Source organism: Podarcis cretensis (assembly GCF_951804945.1).
Source record: "Podarcis cretensis genome assembly, chromosome: 5".
NCBI lineage: Eukaryota > Metazoa > Chordata > Lepidosauria > Squamata > Lacertidae > Podarcis > Podarcis cretensis.
Window position 1 is genome coordinate 10,465,552 of NC_137174.1, and position 22,449 is coordinate 10,488,000.

Here is a 22,449-nt window from a genome sequence, read left to right on the forward strand (position 1 = left end):
GTTATGTTACTAAAGTGGCTAAACAAAGTAGTACAGTAGTTATATAGAAAGCACTGTAGTGAAATAAGGCAGACAAACCAACACAACAAACTAAAACTGCAAATGTACATTCAAATAGCAAGCAAAAAGTCCAAACTGCTTCAAGTTCAAAATTTTGCCTGCCTAGCCAGCAGACGGAGTTAATCCACTCTTGCCTGGCTTACTTCTGTGGGAGTGTTCAAAAAAAGCACTATATCCATTGCCAAAGGAAGAACTAGACACACCTGCTACAATAGAAGATACATTCCGAATGCCCACATTTTACCTGTCTTTAGTGATAACAAACAAATCTTCTTCGCCTTCTTCCTCAAAGAGGCCTGTCTTAACTGTGTGGCTGGCAGCAGAGGCAGATTTTGTAGGTTCCTTTTTCTGGCTGGATTCAGAGGCAGGTTTGACCTCTTGGCCAATATTCCAGTGGTCCTAAAAATACAGCAATTATTTATACCTTTGTTGTACCAGAGGCTGTCTTCTTATCCCATTCCTCAAATTCACTGGGTTAACTAGGGCAGCTGTCTACCAGCTCCACCTGGTACGCAGGCTGAGACCCTACCTGCCTGCGGACTGTCTCGCCAGAGTGGTGCATGCTCTAGTTATCTCCCTCTTGGACTACTGCAATGCGCTCTATGTGGGGCTACCTTTGAAGGTGACATGGAAACTACAACTAATCCAGAATGCGGCAGCTAGACTGGCGACTGGGGGCAGCCGCCAAGACCACATAACACCGGTCTTGAAAGACCTACATTGGCTCCCAGTACGTTTCCGAGCACAATTCAAAGTGTTGGTATTGACCTTTAAAGCCCTAAACGACCTGAAGGAGGGTCTCCACACCCATCATTCTGCCCGGATGCTGAGGTCCAGGGCCAAGGGTCTTCTGGTGGTTCCCTCATTGCTAGAAGCAAAGCTACAGGGAACCAGGCAGAGGGCCTTCTCGGTAGTGGCGCCCGCCCTGTGGAACACCCTCCCATCAGATGTCAAAGAGATAAACAACTACCTGACATTCAGAAGACATCTTAAGGCAGCCCTGTTCAGGGAAGTTTTTAATGTGTGACATCTTAGTTTATTTTTGGTCTTTGTGGAAGTCACCCAGAGTGGCTGGGGAAACCCAGCCAGATGGGCGGGGTACAAATAATAAATTATTATTATTATTATTATTATTATTATTATTATTAAGCATGTATGAAGTATTTCTGAACACAGTGATTAACCGAGAAGCTACCAGAACAGTGAAACACAATGATCAAGTTCAGCCAAGTCAACCCCCCAGAATGCCTTTCTTGGGTGCATTAAATCAAAGCCAATTTAAGCTGTAGCATAGTTCTCGTATGAACATATGAAGCAGTCTTGCACCAAATCAAGTCACTGGTTCACCTAGCCTAGTTTAGTCTATTCAGACTAGTTGTTCTACAAGACCTAAGATATGGGTCTTTTCCTTTTTTATATAAATTTATTTGTTTTTTCAAATTAAAAATTTACAATCACAAACATGCAACATAAAGACAAGATTCCAAAGAATCTCCTGGACTTCCCTCCTCCCTTTGTGGGTCCTATTATTAATCATTTCCTCCTGCATCTTTTATAATAATCCTAATCTTTTACATCTCCATCATATCTAAAATTCACCTTTAAACTTCATGTGCTATAAGATATGGGTCTTTTCCAGCTCTGCTGTAAGATAGCCTTTCAGCAAGAGATGCCAGGGATTTAACTAGCGCCCTTTGACAATAACGGCATGTATTCTATCCATGAACTATAGACCCTTTCACATCTAGAAGCTGATGGGTGGGTGAGCATGATTTGGGGGAAATGGCGTTGTGGACCAATACAGGCCCAGGGCCTGGAGGTTCTTCACCCATTTTAATGAGACACAATGGACTGTGATGTCTTATACACATGTACTTCAACAGAGCAATTTCCAAAGATGTTGTCAAGTTATTCTCTCACAAAACCCTTTGGTGTTTATGCTGCACACTACTTCATAATGGTTCCCTAATTACTCAACAATGGAATTAGACTGAACCTGACACTTTGAGAAGTACAGAGGTTTTACTACCCAGTTATGTCAGTTTCTCAAGCTTTAAAAATTTGCAGAGCAACTTTTCTCTGTCAGACCTTTCCGACAGAAATTCTCTAGATCCCAGATGTTTCTTCTATGTGCCCAACTTCTCATCTTCTGAACAGAAGAACCAGTTTTCAGAAGATGCTGCCTGGAGTTTTTTAAGGGATGTTGCCTTGAGTTTTGTAGAGACTGTTAGTTTTGAATATACTTATTATAGGGGGTTTAGAGTACTATCTCAGATTTGACAACAACCTTTTTTTAAAATAACTCAGAGAAAAGCCTTCCCCTTACGGCTACTTGTAAAATCTTTGACTCTGAAGCAGTACAGCTGAAATAAATATCTTGCAGAAACAGCTCTGACACATAGCAGTGAAAAACTAAACCTGAGAGTGAAAGTTCTGTATTAAATAATATCACTTTCTCTTAACTGAGAGCTATAAAACCCGCCACCCTTTAACAACCTTTGCACATGTTACCTCCTCATCACTGCTGAAGAGCAAACTGGTTGCTTTCTTTACTGGTGGTTTTGAAATTTGTGCCTTAGGCGTAGACCCAAAGAGTCCCTAGAAAATACAAAGGGAAGAGATGGTTACTTTCCCCAAAGATGCAATCACTGTGGCATTCAACGAAAAACTGTAGAGGTAGGTGGGAGCCATGCCCCTCTAGTGTGCATCAAGACAGTCAAGGGTGACCCCCCCCCAAAAAATGTTTCATTGCCTAGTCCTAGGTCCCAAATGTTGCTTTGAGCAGGTTCGGAACCCTTATGTGAGACTGTTCCAGATTTCTATGAATGTGCTCTTTATTGTACAATGTGTTGGAGGCACATCACAATCTGTTTGTGTTCAATTTTTTTCATACAGACTGAGATAGATACTGGCTCAATAGTATTAGGAACCAGAGAAAACCAGGGAAGTTAATTTATTGGACTTGGAGCCAATGAAAGCTAGTGGGCGCCTTCAAGAAAGTATTTTTATCCTTTTATAGATAAAAACGTTACCCAACTCCTCTTTCATTTCCAAGCAACCATGAGCACTAGATACTTCAGAAAGGAAATTGGAATTCTCAGGATTTTGTACCTATGACTAAATTAAGTATGTCTTACATTCTGCGTTCCGAGTTATCCTCTAGGCATGACTTCCCATCATTGTCAGGCTTGTCTAGTGGCCCTAATGTCAAATAACCTGTTTAAGCAAGACTGGCTCCTGAACAATCAAATTCTGAAAGAATGAAGCTGAGCTCTCCCCTGCCACCCCCTCCCCAGCTGAAGACCTGTATGTCCAATGCGGTATTGGGGCTCCCCAAAACCTTTGTAGTTGCTCTCTGATTGAGATCCTACAACTTCCATCTGTGTTAAACTCTATTTTGTTGTTTGCTTCATTTCTCAGTCACACCCGCTTTTCTTCCTTTAGGCTCCTTATTTGCTCTTACTGCCCTCCGTGCTCCCAGTTCTTATATCCACTCCTCCTTGTTGAAGTTTGTGGCACACAAGGCTCTTTCCCCTACCCAGCAATTAATTCGACCTAGAGTGTGTATCAGATGCAGGTATTTCATGCAGCATGACCGGCTGGCAGGCAAAGATGGGACCAATTCCATCAAATGCCAGCAAGTCCAAGAAAAGGAAGAGCAGCATTTCCTCACGCTCATACTCCACGGTTGTTGGGCTCCTGGGGCCAGGCAGTTAATTTCCCCACAAAGAGGTAAGAATGGGCTGCAAACAATTGATGTTTGGAAATCCCCAGCAGGGACACAAATAGGGGGAGAAGGGAGAACCACAATCAGCCCACAGGCATTGTGTCATGCAGGACTGCATCAGAAAGCATACTTTACTAGTGCTTTTGGGCAACACCTACTTCTTCATCCTCATCCTCAAACAAAGATAGTGATGTCTTTGTTGTCACTTTGCTAGAAGATGAACTCTTTGATTTTGATGGATAAGAAAACAAATCCTGTTGGACAGAAAAGAAAGCTGGTATCAGCAATTTCCACCCCCAGAAATACATTTACTCATCTGGAATATTCAGCATCAATGGGAAGACATGAAGGGTAGCATTTTCTCTTTCTGGACTTCTGGGAACCTTACCTTTTCCTCCACTACTTGTAGTTTTACTCAGCTGATTAGACAACAAGGGAGGCACAACTGCAGACAATCAACATATGGGGGCCAAACATATTTTGTGGCACGCAGGCCAAATCCACTGACAAGTTTGCAGTTCGGTTGGCTTTGGTGCAAAAGTGAATGGTTAGGTTAATAACTTACTTCAGAATCCTCCTCATCAGAAAACAGGCTTTTGTGGCCTTTGGAAAATGTCTGAGTTGAAGACCGGACGTTTACAGCAGACGGTTGACTCTTAAACAACAACAACAACAAAACACACAGACATTTATGTTGATTTGCAAAGGTTTTGCAAATAATCATGCTTTGGAATTGGTTCTCAACTAGTCATTGACGAATGCCTTGCAACTCAAACATTTTGGCTCCCGAATGCCGCAAACCCAGAAGTGAGTGTTCTGGTTTGCGGATGTTCTTTGGAACCCAAATGTCTGACATGGCTTCTGATTGGCTGCAGGAGTTTCCTGCAGTCAATTGGAAGCCGCGCCTTGGTTTCCAAATGATTTGGAAGTCGAATGGACTTCTGGAACAGATTCTGTTTGACTTCTGAGGTACCACTGTAATTGCTTTTCCAATTTTGCTACTCAAAATGTGCCCGTTTCTGCTGTCAGTTTGTTAGCTTTATCTTTGTATTCTTTTTCATCTCTGCAAAATACTGCTGCAAAAACAATGCCAAGCCTAGAGAAACCCAATACCGGTGTCCTGCTCATATAAAAGAAGACCATGCAGAATGTGAGAAGTAAAAAGGCCGTGTGGGTACTTTCTAAAGGAAATTGGAATCATTATTGGCAATTCACTGATCCTAGACCCCAAATTGTGTCTTCCAGGAATAAATGCTTAAAAATCTTTGGCAATTTTCCTTTCAGTTACACTCAAGACTGGTTGGGGAAGGTTATTAGCAAAAATATGGCTTCAACAAATTAGTTATAAAGAATATAAATTTAAATTCAATTGGAAGATGAAAAGATAAATTTGGGATAATTAATATTTTATGATTAAGCTTCAATAAGAGTATGTTAAACCCCAAAATTTGAGACATTAAATATTGGAAAATTATATTATATGAATTAAATCAAGTTAATAATTTGCTGGTAAAATTTATGTTTAGAAAGCAGGAACAAGAGATGTGAGGAAGTCCAAAGTGGAGAATGAAATGTGGATAATGGAAAATACTATGCTATTATGAATGTCTTTTATTGGTTATATAAAATTTAATAAATATTATTATAAAAAAAAAAAGACTGGTTGGGGAAGGATAGATGTTTCTGTTATTAATGTGAACTGCTGGTATAAGAAAGCTTTGTTCTTAGTTGTCTCAGAAAAATTAATCCATTATCTTTAAGGTTTGAAGGGGACTGCTTAAACCAGAGCTTTCCAAACCGTGTGTTGCAAAACGTTTGTGTGTTGGCTGCAGTATGTAGGTGTGTCACAAAAACACTTCCCACGCTCCTCCCAGGGCTGGAAAGGAGTTAGTTTAACCTCCGGTTTGCTAGTAAAACAGAATTACTGTGTCACGAAATGATGCATGTCTAAAAAGTGTGTCACCAACTTGAAAAGTTTGGAAAGCTCTGGCTTAAACCATTGAGTTTGCTGCAACTTGGCTGACTTTTATGATGCACGTAAGCAAACAACATAGAAAGCCACTTATGCTAGTGACATTATGACTATCTGGCATTACCTGTAACATATAACTTTGCTTAACTGGTGCAAATCATGCCACCTTCACCTGATGCCACGAAAAAGACTATGTTCCTCCTTTTCATTTATTGCCTTATGCCTCACTCTCTGTTTTGTACTTACCTTGGTTTTCTATTAAGCCATTTCAATAACTTTTTTTGTTCTTCTTCAGTACGTCTTGTGTTATTGTACAGTAGTACCTCAGAAGTTGAACAGAATCCATTCTGAAAGTCCGTTCAACTTCCAAAATGTTTGGAAGCCACAGAAGCCGTGTCGGACTTTCGGGTTCCAAAGAATGTTCTCAAACCAGAACACTCACTTCCGGGTTTGTGGTGTTCGGGAGACAAAACGTTCAACTCGCAAGGTGTTTGGGATCCAAGGTACAACTGTATTAAGATTTACTTGTGCTGCTGTCTTTTTAAAGTCTTGATAGTAAAAACTGTTGTTGTTTTTGAAACACAGCTTTCTCCAGAGCAAAATCTCACAATCCTTTACAGAAAGAGTAGATTTGTCAGCAGCTATTGTTTTGATTTGCATGCCAGAAATGTCCAAGGAAGAAGCCAATGGTGAACTTAATAATAATAATAATAATTTTTATTTATACCCCGCCCTCCCCAGCCAAGGCCGGGCTCAGAGCGGCTTACAAGCAATAAAAACAAGTTGAATGATTACAACTTAAAAACAAAATTAAAATACAACATTAAAATACTGAAACATTAAAATATTAAAATGTAGCCTCATCGCAGGAGGAGAAGGAAAGGAAAAAAGAAAGAGAGGGAAGGAATCAAATTGGCTCCAAGCCAAAGGCCAGGCGGAACAACTCTGTCTTACAGGCCCTGCGGAAAGAAATCAGATCCTGCAGGGCCCTGGTCTCATGAGGCAGAGCGTTTCACCAGGCTGGAGCCAGTGTTGAAAAGGCCCTGGCTCTGGTTGAAGCCAATCTAACTTCCTTAGGGCCCGGGACCACTAGGGTGTTGCTATTTATGGACCTTGAGGCTCTCCATGGGGCATACTGGGAGAGGCGGTCCCGTAGGTACGAGGGTCCTAGGTTGTGAAGGGCTTTAAAGGTCAAAAGCAGCACCTTAAATCTGACCCTGTACTCTACCGGGAGCCAGTGCAGTTTGAAAAGCACTGGGTGAATATGCTCCCATGGCAGAGACCCTGTGAGGAGCCTCGCTGCAGCATTCTGCACCCGCTGGAGTTTCTGGGACAGCTTCAAGGGCAGCCCTGCTTAGAGCGAATTACAGTAGTCAAGCCTGGAGATGACCGTCGCATGGATCACTGTGGCCAGGTCCGGGCGGGAAAGGTAAGGGACCAACTGCTTGATGCGGCGAAGGTGGAAAAATGTCGCCTTGGCTGTTGTGTAACTTGCACTTCCATGGAAAGGGAGGCGTCAAGGATTACACCCAAACTCTTAACGGAAGGCAATGGCACTAATTGGGCCCCCAATGAGAGCCAAAAGTGGGTGAAACCACCCCTTTCTCTCCCTAGGCTGCTGGGTAGTGAAAGATCAATGAACTGAGAATCTGTCATTATTATTATTATTTTTTAAAAAAGTTTATTTATGTTGATTACCTTATCTCCTGCTGTAAAGTCTTTATTTTCTTTAGCTGCTTTGTTTGTAACAGTGGTAATGTCAGGCTTTTCCTTGAACAGATCTTCCTCACCTTCAAAGAGATCAGCTGCAGGTTTGGCTGTTTAAAAACAAAATGTTTACTTCAGGGAAAAAGTTAACTCATTAAGAAAGAAGTCAACTATCAAAGACACTGTGTATATTTTATTGTATTTGCAATGGCTTATGGCTAAAGTACCATATCATATCATACGCATCAGAAAAACAGTGTATAGTCACAAACCCAGGTTTATTACTCAATACATGTCAAGGACCTTTCAAGAGGAGCTTGTAATTCAAACATATTACAACTCAAGCTTTCCCCATCATTTTACTTTCATACCAGCAAAAGCTTCACCTGCTAGATTTATGCATGTTGAGCCACTGTCAGAGACACAAGGCACTAAAAGAAGTGGCAGTCTTAAATATAAAGAGACCTCTGGGTCTAGGGCAGTATCTAAATTCAACAAATAATAATAAAGGGTGGCTTTATGTTGCTTGGATTTGCTTGGCATTGCTTGGATGATTAAATAACCAATTGCTGCCACACTTCATTCCAAAGTTCTAACCAAAGACTTCTTCAGCACTTCTGTCCCAAGCAAGGCTTTGTGGGAAGAACAAGTTATCAGAAAGCTTAAAGGAAGATTCCAAATGAATGAAATGCTGCTTACCTGAAATGAAACTTTTCTTATTTGACTCAAGCTTGCCTCCATCACCATCATCATCAAAAAGCCCAACATCTTCATGTCTAGGTGCTTTATCTGCGACAGGTTCTGCCAGTTTCTTATCCTCTTTCCCCTTTAGAAACGAGGAAGGGCTAAACACATCATTTCCACCTATAGAGGACATACATTGTCATCTCATGTTTAACTGAAGTTCCTATTATTGTTGAAACTAATTAACTGTTGTTCCATTTATAAAAGTTCTCTCCAAATCTCCGATGCAAATATTGGACAAGCTAATGGTGACTTCTAGACCTTGCTTTTTATTTTATTTTTTCCAATGCTTTTTATTTATTTTCACAAACATAAATAAAACTTAAACTTTTACAATCAACATTTTATGTTGTCTTATTTACCTTGTGCAATTTCATGCCCCGACTTCCCTCCTTCCCTGCTCCGGTTTTCCTAATTTACATCTTCTCATGCAGATTCTTATTTACCCTCTATTCACACCACAGGATTTATATTAGCCCTGCTACAGTTTTTAAACTTCTGCAGTTAATTCGTATGTATGCAACAAATTTACTCCACTGTTCTTCAAACTTTGTCACTTTTTGGTCTCGAATTTTATAGGTCATTTTTGCTAATTCTGTATATTCAAAAAATTTAGTCTAGACCTTGCCTTTTAAAATCATTAGGAACATTATCACTTGGTATTTAACACCAGCAGCGATTAACAAGTAAATTGGAAAGGCAAATCATCGTAATTGGATGGGTTTCCAGGAGAACTATATGAATATACAAGCTTACTGGTTCCCAACCCCACTCAGTCATGACTTAACATCACAACATAAAACAGCTGGGAATCTCTAGCCTACAAGCCAAATGTGAACCTGTAGCCTCCCAATTTCAGCTCCACCCAGTTAGGCTTTCCTTAGGGGAGCAGATGAGATCAAATGACCTACAGGTGTCCTAGAACTTGCCCTGGAATCCTCTTTAATGCACACGTGTTTGCAACAGACACATTGATGTGAAGGTAGAAAGTATAAAAGACACTATTTTAAGTCAACTCTAGATTACTCATACCTGGAAAGAGAGATACTGCACCAGCAGGAACTTTCCTTGTAGGTTTTGACGATGGCTCTAAAAAGCATATAATGCGGTCAAATTGAAAATGCAAAACATTCACTTCAGAGTTACTTCTGATCAATTATAAAACGGAACACTAGAAGGAGCATTTTTCTAGTAAATTAACCAGTTTACAAGGAGTGTAGAGGTATAACTCGAAGAAAATACAAGGGGAAATCTCACAGGTACAGTTTCTCCTATTTTTACTTTTCTAGCTGACATTCAAGTCCCTTAACCCTCCGCTCAGTAGCTGCTTCAAGGGTAAAAAGAATGACCTCACCTAGAACAGTGTTACATCCAACACTTTGGTCATTAAGACATATGAGGTCCCCAGACCTGTTCAGTGAACCCAAAGAATCGATTGCAACCACACCTACAAACCACACCCTCTAAGACAATTGCACGTTCATTGTTAACCTGAAGGAGACTTACACTGTATATCTGAATGCATGTAGCATATTTTTCATTCCATAAGACGCACCTGACCATAAGATGCACCTAGTTTTTAAAGGAGGAAAGGGGGAAAGCCCCATTTTTGGGGGGATCAGCTTACAGTTGTGCAGCTTCTTTTGCAAAGGGGAAAAGCCCCATTTTTTTTTTTTTGAGGATCAGCTCACAGTTGTGCAGCTTCTTTTGCAAAGGGGAAAAGCCTCTTTTTGAGGATCAGCTCAAAGTTGTTGAGCTTACTTTGCAAAGGGGAAAAATCCTGTTTTTATGGGGTTCAACTCACAGTTCTGCAGCTTCTTTAGGAAAGGAAAGGAAGCCGTTTCTACAATTTCCAGACAGATAATCTAATCAGTCACATGTCACTGGGGAAACAAACAGTCTCCGTCTGCAGAACATTCAACAACGGAGGCCTGGGCAAGGGGGTGGGGCCGGAAAGGGAGCCAGCGATCGACCACACACTTGCTCCATAAGACGCACAGACATTTCTCCTTACTTTTTAGGAGGAAAAAAGTGTGTCTTATGGAGCGAAAAATACGGTACATCCCCCTTCACGTGAACACTGAATATGTAGGTACTGGGGGCATGGCTGGTGCTCATGATCATTCCCTTCACTGAATACATGGGGGAAAGAGTTAAACTCCTCTTTTATGTCCCTAAGTTTGAAGGTCATAAAATGCCCTGCTCATACAGTTCTGATAATCAAAATGGCTTAGATCATATTCAGATCAAATCTCTCTCTGAAGCACTTAATCATAGATATTCCCACCACCATCACCCAAGGTCTTTATAAATATCAGTACATGAAGACGGCATTCAGCAAACTCACCCTTCTGGTTGGCTAATAAAGGTGCGTGAAGGAGAAACACAACTCCCACAGCTGACCACGCAGCCTACATGTGGCTCTTGGCCTCTAATAGCTGCCCTCCTGTGGTGCAATGGGTCAGTGTGGCTGTTAAGCAGAAGGTTGGTGGTGGCAAGATTCCTGAACTGCAGGGGGCAGGACTGCAAACTCCTTCCAACTCTACAGTTCTATGATTCTATGAAGTACCGTATTTTTCGCTCTATAAGACGCACCAGACCACAAGACGCACCTAGTTTTTGGAGGAGGAAAACAAGAAAAAAAATATATTCTGAATCTCAGAAGCCAGAACAGCAAGAGGGATCGCTGCGCAGTGAAAGCAGCGATCCCTCTTGCTGTTCTGGCTTCTGGGATAGCTGCGCAGCCTCCATTCACTCCATAAGACGCACACACATTTCCCCTTACTTTTTAGGAGGGAAAAAGTGAGGCTTATAGAGCAAAAAATACGGTAAGCATAACCCCCTTAGTTTTGCCTGTTTTCGTTTTGTATTAAAAGCGTCCCATTTTCAAAGCCTTGCTCCAGGACTCACTATTTGCTCTTAGGGGTTTGAGCAGGCCATTTTTTGTTCCTTGCCCCTGTGCACTATTTCCTGTCCCACCCCCAACCCCTTCAAAAGACATCCTAGTATTCCTTGTCTCAATTGCTCTCAACCAAAGATTTGATGGGCAGACCGTGCAAATCAAACTTCCAGTTCCTAAGGAAGCTTCATATGTTCCTAACATGTAGGCTCCTACCTATATCCTGAACCTTCTTAAGACTCCTACTTCAGATGTTACAAAGAAGCAGCACTAGCCAACTGTGCAGTGACTGTGTTTCAGATGTTTGAGGTTGCTGCTTTGGAGGGGGGGAGAATCCTTGACTGTAAAAAGCTACTATGTTAAGGAGCAAGATTTCCACATAAGTTTCCTCTCCAGCATGCCATTTCCCCTAAATTCAATGTGTTTTTGTCGCCTAAAGATGTACACTTGAAGGGATGCTCTGCTTCCTGAATGTCAAAACTGGCTCTTGATTTGACCCATTATCAGATGCTACTTTCAAATTTGAAAGGTTTTCTTCACCACCATAAGCACTTGGAAAGTTGCACATTAGAACTCAAGCCAAGGTTTTCTGGCTACTAATGTATACATCATATAATCAGCACGATGCTCATGTCCAGCATTCCCAATTAATATATCTCCATTACATTTAGGCAATCTCTGTAGTTCAGTCTGTTCCACATTTCAGAAATCCTCACCATCATTTATTGGGACTCGTGATTCTTTTTCCATCACATCTTCCCCTTTTGGCAATTCAGAGAAAAGGTCACTCTGGATGAAAAGAGAGACCAACAGTCAATAGTTTCTGCATGAGATAAATGGTAAATAGGGTAACTGCATGAACGATAGGGACCAAATGCTACAGAATAAAACAATGCTAGACTCAAAAAAGGTGACATTTTGGAAATATACTTCAAAAGGACATGTAGCAAATCACCATTTTGCTTCCTGCCTATTATTGAGACTTGAACAACCATCTGGATCTCCTGAAGCCTTAAGTGGTTTCCTGCCATTTACAAGGATATTGAAAGTGGCTATACCATTCAACAATGGCAGGGAGAATGCTACTAGCTCAGAGATGGAAGGAAGGAGAAGTACCAACAAAAGAAAAATGGCAGATGAAACTGATGGAGTATGCGGAGATGGCGAAACTGATGGGGAAGATCTGACACCAGGAAGATCAAGTATTTACTAAAGACTGGAGTAAATTTGTAATTTACTTAAAAGACCATTGTAAACAATTAAAATCTTTGGCAGGGATGTAATGACACTTGTAATATGGAATTGTTTATGATAACTATGGTTAATTACGGTAATAGTTAATGGTAAAAGATGTGGAAAACTTAAATTTAAATCCATGGAGGGAGGGAAGGAGGTCCGAAGGTTCAAAAGAACCTTGTATTTGAATGTTTGAAAAGGTTATGTTTTTTATGTATAAAATTATCAAAAACCTAATAATTTTTTTTTTTTAAAAAAAGAAGAAAAGTGGCTATACCATGAGGATGCCTTAACTGAAGCCAATGGTGCAGCATAAGATTTGGGGAATTGTAAATGGGCTCAGCATATCTAAGAATGCTGAAGATGAGAGAAATAAGTGACTTCCAAAAAATGTTCAGTTGTTGATAGTAATTGAGACGCTGTGTTAGGTAGCACCACCTAGAGCAGAAGGGTATCATCTCGGAGCTCTTTGTTTGATTCTGTGCATGCATTTGAATCATACCAACCTCTTCATCATCAAAGAGTCCTGTCCCACCACTGAAGAGGCCATCTTTAGAGCAAAATGGTGAGAAGTCTTCATCCGTCAACTTGGGGGGCTTAAAAATATCCCCATCGTCTAGCAAGAAGGAATACGTGTATCAATGTATTTTCCAGTTGCTGGAAAGAAGTTCATTATGTGTCACAGAGCGAGCCAGTTAGTAAATTACAGTTCCAAATCGGAGTTACCGTATTTTCGTCCCATAGGACGCTCCGTCCCATAGGACACACCTACTTTTTTGGGGGGGAAATAAAGGAAAAAATTTTTTCCTTTATTTCCCCCCCTCCAAACCAGGTCGGGGAACAGTGGGATGGCGGTGCTGCGCCTCCCCACTGTCCCCTGAGCTTGTGGGGCTGGCCGATGTCTGCCTGGCGCGAGGGGCGCTCTGCTTCAGGGCGCCCCACACGTCGGGCGGCAGGCTACTGTCCGCAGCATGGGGAGCCCTCTGTTTCAGGGCGCCCCACGCGCCCCCCCCCGTGCGCAAGGCTTGCGGGCACCTGCGCGAAGCATGGGGCATCCTCCGAAGGGCGCCCCGTGCTCCGCGCTGCCGCCCGCAAGCCATGCGCACGAGCCTTGCCGACACCAACGCGGAGCACGGGGCGTCCTCCGGAGGGCCCCGTCCTCCCGGCTGCCGCCCGCAAGCCTTGCGCTCCCGGGGGGAGATCCCACGCTCCGTCCCATAGGACGCACCTACTTTTTTTGGGGGGAAATAAAGGAAAATTTTTTTTCCTTTATTTCCCCCCCTCCAAACCAGGTCGGGGAACAGTGGGATGGCGGTGCTGCGCCTCCCCACTGTCCCCTGAGCTTGTGGGGCTGGCCGATGTCTGCCTGGCGCGAGGGGCGCTCTGCTTCAGGGCGCCCTGCACGTCGGGCGGCAGGCTACTGTCCGCAGCATGGGGAGCCCTCTGTTTCAGGGCGCCCCACGCGCCCCCCCGTGCGCAAGGCTTGCGGGCACCTGCGCGAAGCATGGGGCATCCTCCGAAGGGCGCCCCGTGCTCCGCGCTGCCGCCCGCGAGCCACGCGCACGAGCCTTGCCGACACCAACGCGGAGCACGGGGCGTCCTCCGGAGGGCCCCGTCCTCCGTGCTGCCGGCTGCCGCCCGCAAGCCTTGCGCTCCCGGGGGGAGATCCCCCGGGTGCGCAAGGCTTGCCAACACCAGCGCGGAGCACGGGGCGTCCTCCGGAGGGCGCCCCGTGCTCCGCGCTGCAGGCTGCTGCCCGCAAGCCTTGTGCGCCCGGGGGAATTCCCCCCGGGCGTGCAAGGCTTGCGGATAGCTTCCTGGAGCCTGGAGAGCGAGAGACGTCGGTGCGCACTGACGCCTCTCGCTCTCCAGGCTTCAGCGAAAGCCTGCATTCGCCCCATAGGACACACACACATTTCCCCTTCATTTTTGGAGGGGAAAAAGTGCGTCCTATAGGGCGAAAAATACGGTAACTCTTTATTAGAAAAAAAGGATCTTCACAGACTTGCCTGTTTCAGGCCTAACTAGCACGGCAGCTCATTCCCTGTAGGCCTTACTCCATGAAATGATTTGCCAAGACTAAAGGTCCCTGCCTCCCCATAGCCATCTATGTCTTCTCCTTTCCAGGGCTTTCCCCAAGCGATCAGAGACTGTGCTTGTATGCAGCCTGTCTTTGCTCTTCCCATTTCACGTCTCTCCTTGTTCTGGGAGGCAAGGGGAGGCAAGCTTGTTGCAGCGGGAGAGGGAGACACCCACGACTCTTCACCAAACTGACCCATCTCTGCCTCTTGACCTCCCTGTTCCCACTCGCCTGCTTCAGCTTCAGCTTCTGCCTCTGATTCTGGCTTCTCTCCCAGACTCTCCCAACTCACTGAGCCCTGTTACTCCTTCAGCTTCCGACACCTCCTCTTCCCAGTCTTCTCGCTCTGACCACTCATCATTGTCCAACCACCACTCCTCTGGGCCCTCCTCCCTTGGTTCTGCCCACCATGCCTCTGCATACAACCAGTCCATGACATTATGAAGAACTAAGTCATCTTCCCCAGAAAGAAGCCAGGAACAACTCTGACAAATTTACTGTCTGAGGGCCACAAAGACTCAAGCTTCCCACTCTTAAATATTCCACAGTAGAGTAGTGCAATGAATCCATTGTATTTGTGGCTATACAGTTCAATGGATAAAGTAACAGATTGGGACTCAGAGCTGAAATCACATTTCATTTGATTCACTTGGGTGTCAAGCTCTTTTGTAGTACCTTGTTATGTGCAAAAGGAGCAACAAGGGTCTGAAAACGCAATAAAAGGCATCCTCATCTCAGAGGAAACATTTTAAAACTTAAGAACAGCAACAAGAAGACTGCGGTCAGAATAAGACATGCAGAAATTGCTCAACCTTCTCCATATGCCTCTTCTATCTTGGCACTAAAAAAAGGGAACCTGAAACTTCCAACCCACAATAGTATTCATTAAGATTGAGAACATTAAGAAATTTAGAATAGGAATGACTATGTGATTCCACCTCCATACGTCCAAAGAAAACTTAACACATGGGAAAAAACCAACACTTACCATCTGATGAGACACTTTCTTCCTTATTTGTAACTGTGGTTTTATTTTTTGTATCTACCAATGGTTGAAGTAGAAGAAAGTTAATTGAAGATTAACTTTTCTTTGCCAATGCATCATTTATAGAAACATTTGACAAGCAATAAATAGAAAGCCAGGAAAAAATGAAATATTTATAAATCACTTTTTATCACAGTTCTCCTCAAAGGGCCTTCCATAACAGTAAAATACCATCCATCTATCTATCTATCTATCTATCTATCTATCTATCTATCTATCTATCTATCATCATCTATCTATCTATCTATCTATCTATCTCACAAAGCCAACATAAGAATCAATTAGCGTCATATCACTGAAAACCAGAAAGAAACCATAATGTTGCGCTCTTATGCTTGGGTCTGTTAGGGTATACCCACTTTTAACAAAACTAATCTAAACAAGTGCTATGAATTTTTGTTTCTACCTCTCTTGGGGAGTGGAGGAAAAGGGGAAAGCTATTTTCATAACAGAAAGACTTTACCCAAATGGAATATTTTTCAATCTTCTTTCTAGTCCCTGATCTCTCTTTGATAGCAGCTACTGATGGTTTTTGAACATTAGTAAAAATATGTAAAATGTCAGGCTTATGTGGTCCAAACAGCAGCAGGTACACACAAGAGGGAAGTGTCAAGAGGTTCAGGTTAAACTCAGGGTTTGCAGAAGAATGAAGTACCGTAGAGGCGCTGCGCAGAGAGGGAAAGCTGCGCAGCGCCCCTTCAGCGAAGCGGGAGGAGAAATGGAAGGGGCTCCGTTTCTCCTGCCGCTTCGCTGAAGGGGCGCTGTGCAGAGAGGGAGAGCAGCGCAGAACCTCTTCAGTGCTGAGAGGGAAAGCTGTGCAGCGCCCCTTCAGCGAAGTGGGAGGAGAACAGAGCCCCTTCCATTTCTCCTCCCGCTTTGCTGGAGAGGCGCTGAGCAGAGAGGGAGAGAACATTTTTTCCTTGTTCTCCTCCTCTAAAACTAGATGTGGTCTTATGGTCGGGTGCGTCCTATAGAGCGAAAAATAAGGTATCTTTAGAAAAAGGCCAGGGGTGGAGGGACCTGAAAGACTGAGCATGTGTTGAGTAATCATGGTGGGCTGACTGTTGAGAGGAAAAACACTGAAAATTGGGTGGAAATTGAACATTGGAAAAGGACAAAGCAGCACAGCAATATGAATGATACTTGTCCATTCTCTAGTTCTGTCAACAACTTGCTCTGCACAGTCTCCTGCCTGAGAAGAGAGAGATCTGAAGGCTCACATTTGTTCCCTTTATTTCCAGAGTTCAGGCCGAAAGTGAACATCGCCCCAATACAAGAGGGAGGGGACAGCAGCCTTGGGAGAGAAATACCAAAAAATCCTTAGGAAAAACCCTACGGGTTGAACCCCAAAACTGCCCAGTGAAGGTGAAGGATGTTCAGCGGCCATGGAATACTGACTGACTAGTTTGGGAAGGAATGAATGAGAATGAAATGGGAGTAGCTGTAATCCCCAGCAACAGAATGCCACATTGCAACATTTTGCTGCAAGTCACACTTCTCCTGCACGTTTCCAAACGCCAACAGAAAATGTTTTTCACACTGCACACATGCACAAAATTCAACTTTATCAAAGAAAAAGCTCTCAGAAGCAGCTTACATGATTGCTCTTCCTCTTCCCCTTTGATACGAGCGGCAAGCTCATCCGTAAATGATGTGGGCCTTTTCTTTTTCTGAAGTAGTCATATGGGAATGGATGGAAGAGGGAAAGAAAAGAAACATACACACATATCTTGTTTCAATTTGGTTTCATAACTTTTTTAAAATTGCTGTTGAAAAATGTGGGGTTTTTTTTAGAAAACTGACCGTTTTTTCAGACTATGAAAGGAATAGGAGATCCTAAGAACAATTGCCCTCACTTCCCAAAAAATGGGTCCGGTGCCCTACTAGTTAACATCACTTTACCATCTATATTGGAGATTCTCCCCTGGATTACCAAAAGAGTTAAATTAGTCTTAATACCGCTCTCAGAGAATAGTCAGTGGGAAGCAGATTTGTAGAAATAGCACGCATGTGAACAGAAAACTTGCAGTTCCAATGAGCAACCTTTTGTATGAAAACAGTCTGTTAGTATTATTTTAGATGATTTTCTGTTTTTCAAAGCTACATATACGATCCAAATGCAGGTTACTCATGATCATTTAGGTACATAGTAGGGACTTTTTGGTCCTGTTCTTGGATGCAAAACACACGGTAGTGTTAAAGCCTTAAACAAAGAAAAAGATGTAGTATAAAACTATTATTATGATTTTACGAATAAGCAGTCTTCAGTACAAATATCTTATATTGAAACATTCTACTGGGTCATATGCCAAGCAGAAACCAAACAGGTTTTACTTAGTGTACTTTTAGATGTCATAACTAGTCTTAGGCTATCTACAGCACCAAGAAAGAAAGCCCTGCTTTGAGCCAACTGAATTGTATCAGAGAGTTTTCTGTCCCTTTCTAAACACGGAAGAGCTAATCCATCAACTATGGTCAGTATTTTTTTTTCATGCCTTTTTTTGTCCAAAGTTTTTCTGAATAAAACTAGAAATGACGTCAGGCAGCAATCACTTACCAGCCTTGCATTCTCTTCTAATTCACCTTCTTCATCATCGTCTTCCCCTTTTTCAGAGTCACCAAAAAAATCATCTTCGTCACTCATCAGTGCCGTTCTCTGAAAAAACAAACACACACCACACTTCATGCTCCAGGACACTTGAGACAGAAAGTTGTACTTTATTTTACTATTTTTCATTTAATGGCTTTATAACAAATCTTCACCAAAAGATCTGAGAGTAGTTCACAATTGAAAAATACAACATAAAAAAGCACAAATAAATAATTAAAACAGAAACAACAAAACAATAACCCTCCCTCCCACAACCACATTTAAAAGTCTGCAAAATATTAATCAGCCAAAGGCCTGGTAGAACAGGAACATTTTCACCTGGCAACAAAAAATATATAACGAAGGCATCAGATGAAGTATACTGAGCTAGCTTTAGAGTCAATGCTTGTCAAGGAGTAGCTTTCCTTTCTGACAACAGGAGCATTCAACCTGATGTCGAAAGCTGTATGACAAGTAGAGTATTTTTCTCTCAAACAGTCTTATGTTTCATTTCCATGAAAGCCTTTCCCAAGGCAGATATTGTCAGCTGAAGTGCCTGGAATCACTTTTACCTGCTAAGCTACACAGATTCAAGCAGGGCCAGTGCCACTGGTCATAATGGTTGGGCATTTGCCAATGAACCTAGGGTTCAGAAGGTTCCCCCATTAACTGTCTTGGGGACTAATCTGATCTTCACAACTGCAGCAAAAGCTGTAAGACCATACCCTTGTCCGCATCATCAGGAAAATCAGTGTTGTGTGTGTGTGCACACGTAGCATGCCATAAAACAGCATCCAGGTACCATTTTCAGGAGCATCCACTGCCAACCTAACCCAACCCTGAAGCAACTTTGTTATCTGCCTTTCTCACTGCCAGAAATCAGCTGAGTACACTGAGCATACCTAGTGTTATTTAGAGCTGGGTAAGGAAGCTGCAACAGTGGTCACATGCATGCATACGCCTACACAGAGCTGTATTTTGGCAGGTTGATTTTGCAGACCAGAACCTCCACTGATTGTGCTTCACGTTTGGTTGTCAAAATTGACAACTTCTTTTATAAGAGTAGCTGCCGCTTGTTCTCAGTGCTGCTTGCAGCTTTCTTAAGATCTTAAGACTCACAGCTGTCCATGGAGGCACAGGTCAAATCTGTATCCAGGGCAGCTGTTTACCAGCTCCATCTGGTACGTAGGCTGAGACCCTATCTGCCTGCAGACTGTCTCGCCAGAGTGGTGCATGCTCTGGTTATCTCCCGCTTGGACTACTGCAATGCACTCTACGTGGGGCTACCTTTGAAGGTGACCCGGAAACTACAACTAATCCAGAATGCGGCAGCTAGACTGGTGACTGGGAGTGGCCGCCGAGACCATATAACACCGGTCTTGAAAGACCTACATTGGCTCCCAGTATGTTTCCGAGCACAATTCAAAGTGTTGGTGCTGACCTTTAAAGCCCTAAACGGCCTCGGTCCAGTATATCTGAAGGAGTGTCTCCTCCCCCATCGTTCTGCCCGGACACTGAGGTCAAGCTCCGAGGGCCTTCTGGCGGTTCCCTCACTGCGAGAGGCCAAGTTACAGGGAACCAGGCAGAGGGCCTTCTCGGTAGTGGCGCCCGCCATGTGGAACACCCTCCCATCAGATGTCAAAGCGATAAACAACTACCTGACATTCAGAAGACATCTGAAGGCAGCCCTGTTCAGAGAAGTTTTTAATATGTGACATTTTAGTGTATTTTTCATCTTTGTTGGAAGCCGCCCAGAGTGGCTGGGGAAACCCAGCCAGATGGGTGGGGTACAAATAATAAATTATTATTATTATTATTATTATTATTATTATTATTATTATTATCATTATTATTATTTTCTTCTTCTTCTTCTTCTTCTTCTTCTTCTTCTTCTTCTTCTTCATCTTCTTCTTCTTCCATTAGACATGTGGAGGAATAGTGTGTGTCTCTGCTCAGAGCTGGAGCTTATCAGGTTCATTTGTTCTTTTTTAAAAAAATCAAACCTAAATAATCTAGCAGGGAGGAAGGCAAAGTAGAAGAAGGAAAGTCCTTCTTTTCTCTCAAAGCCATCAGAGCTTGCTTGCTCCCATCCATTTTATGGTTAGTTCCCCCATACTCATACAAAAGGAAAATTTATTAAATATCACATTTAAAGTTGAAATATTTAACCAGTGAACTCTGAACAATTCTAAATATATACTAAATCTATTGGAAACATGTTAAGATTCTTTGATAGTCACTTTTACATCTCTTTGTTTTGGTTTAACAAAAAAAATTGCTTTCTATGAATGAAAAGCAATGAATTAGTATGGACTCTGTTCTGTAAAGAAAACTTGGGCAGTTAAGACAATAGCTACCTCAAATTATTTGTAGAACCCGTTAAGAAAAATCAGTTTCCATTTGTCTCTTTTTAAACACACACACGTTTTATTAGGTTTGACCCATGATCTATGGGTTGCACAAAGGCTAAGGTTCAACATAGCACAAAGGCTAAGGTTCTGTTAGCACAATGATTTTCTCACAATGAAACCTTCCCCCCTTCTTCCCCCCCCCAATCTGTTCCAGGGTTTTCCCCAACCCTTCAGAGCAGTTTTAGGGATGGCATGTATCACATGGAGTGGGGGAAGGGGGGGGGACCTCGTTGTGCTAGCAGAAATTCTTGAGCTGGCTTCTGCTAGTGCAACAATTTAGTTGAATACAGTCCTTTATCTATTTTGTACTTTTAAAATATTGGAGTTCAGTAGTCAGATCTAACAAGGAAGGTGCATATCTTAAAGAACATTGGAAAGATTACTATTTCCAAGATACCCCATGAGCCCTTTTGTACACTTACGCTACGGTTAGATTTCTAACACTCAAAATCCATGGCCCATTCCCTACCCTTGGAAAAGTTGAAGGTTTACATTAGTAGAGAGTACAAATGGTGGACTTCTTACCGGTTTGTGGTCTTCCTCACTTGCATTTTCAAATTCTTCCAGGTCCTGAACGGCAAAAGCAGTTTCAGACTAAATTAAACAGCATTTATACAGGCTTTAGAATGTTCACTTCTTACGTCCATATAATCTTATGGTCTATACTGCAGATAAAGTCGGGGACCCACCAACATGAAAATCCACAAATCCCTATAATTTCCTCAAAATGTTTCAATTTTACATTTTAAAGCTGGGGTGGTGGTGGTGAAAATCCAAGGGGAAAACATTGTCTTCATGCCTTCTTACCTCTTCATCTTTGCCTTCGCTGTCAATCATACTTCCACGATCACTGTCTACTGAACCTTCTGTTTCATAGAAGGGAAACAAAGAAGACTTAAGTGCATATCATCTTAGTCACTATATACCAAGGTCCTTCCCCCAGGTAACTCTTCTGTAACAATATGAAAGAACTGACACCGGATTTACTTATCCATCTGTATCATGTCTCCTACATTATTAAAAATATGAACTGTTTTGAGTGCTTTAGCAGAAAACCAGTATATAAATGTAGTAAATACATAATCGGACAATCCTTTTCACTCACATGAATCACTTCCCTGTTCACTTGCAACTTCAATTTTTCAAACCCAGAGACATTGAGTGGAAGAGCAGTGCTCTTTGGGTTCCCATGTCCAAGATGGGAGTGACAAGAAAAGTATTTTCCTTGCGAGAAAACTAGCAGTGGCTGCATGGATTCCCACAGTAAAATTTCTGTGAATATCAGCACTCTGAATTTCCATGAGGGAACCATTTTTTTTTGTACGCTTTCAAATTCATCCCTACAGAAATGAAATTCTGGATCCTGCAACACAGTCCATTTCCATCCCTGCAGTAAAGGTAAAGGGACCCCTGACCATTAGGTCCAGTCATGACCGACTCTGGGGTTGCGGCGCTCATCTCGCTTTATTGGCCGAGGGAGCCGGCGTACAGCTTCCGGGTCATGTGGCCAGCATGACTAAGCCGCATCTGGCGAACCAGAGCAGCGCATGGAAACGCCGTTTACCTTCCCGCTGGAGCGGTACCTATTTATCTACTTGCACTATGACGTGCTTTCGAACTGCTAGGTTGGCAGGAACTGGGACCAAGCAACAGGAGCTCACCCCGTCGCAGGGATTCGAACTGCCGACCTTCTGATCAGCAAGTCCTAGGCTCTGTGGTTTAACCCACAGCGCCACCTGCGTCGGTTTCCTTTTTAGTTTTCCACTAATCAGGAAACATAACCAGTGGAGCAAATGGGAAAACCAGGATTTCTTTTTACAAAGAACGTATGTGAGAATATACAGATCTTTATTCTTGAATGTCTGAGCACTGTCTTTACAACAATTTACCGTATTTTTTGCTCTATAAGACTCACTTTTTCCCTCCTAAAAAGTAAGGGGAAATGTGTGTGCGTCTTATGGAGCGAATGCAGGCTGCG

At 42.8% G+C, this 22,449-nt stretch overlaps 1 protein-coding gene across 3 annotated transcripts in view; it reads right to left on the reverse strand.

Annotated features, from left to right (window-relative positions):
• LOC307215657 (WASH complex subunit 2-like) overlaps positions 1-22,449 on the reverse strand; it is a 43,099-nt gene that overhangs the window by 18,186 nt on the left and 2,464 nt on the right. For all 3 annotated transcript variants that reach the window (XM_079975120.1, XM_079975118.1, XM_079975119.1), the window contains exons 3-16: positions 21,279-21,337; positions 20,997-21,041; positions 18,028-18,126; positions 17,068-17,140; positions 15,414-15,467; positions 12,852-12,961; positions 11,826-11,898; positions 9,243-9,299; positions 8,166-8,330; positions 7,458-7,576; positions 4,353-4,442; positions 3,946-4,041; positions 2,572-2,658; positions 305-459 (exon numbers count right to left, since the gene is read on the reverse strand). In XM_079975120.1, the coding sequence (XP_079831246.1) occupies positions 305-459; positions 2,572-2,658; positions 3,946-4,041; positions 4,353-4,442; positions 7,458-7,576; positions 8,166-8,330; positions 9,243-9,299; positions 11,826-11,898; positions 12,852-12,961; positions 15,414-15,467; positions 17,068-17,140; positions 18,028-18,126; positions 20,997-21,041; positions 21,279-21,337 (1,282 nt within the window). The remainder of the gene's footprint in view (positions 1-304; positions 460-2,571; positions 2,659-3,945; positions 4,042-4,352; positions 4,443-7,457; positions 7,577-8,165; positions 8,331-9,242; positions 9,300-11,825; positions 11,899-12,851; positions 12,962-15,413; positions 15,468-17,067; positions 17,141-18,027; positions 18,127-20,996; positions 21,042-21,278; positions 21,338-22,449) is intronic.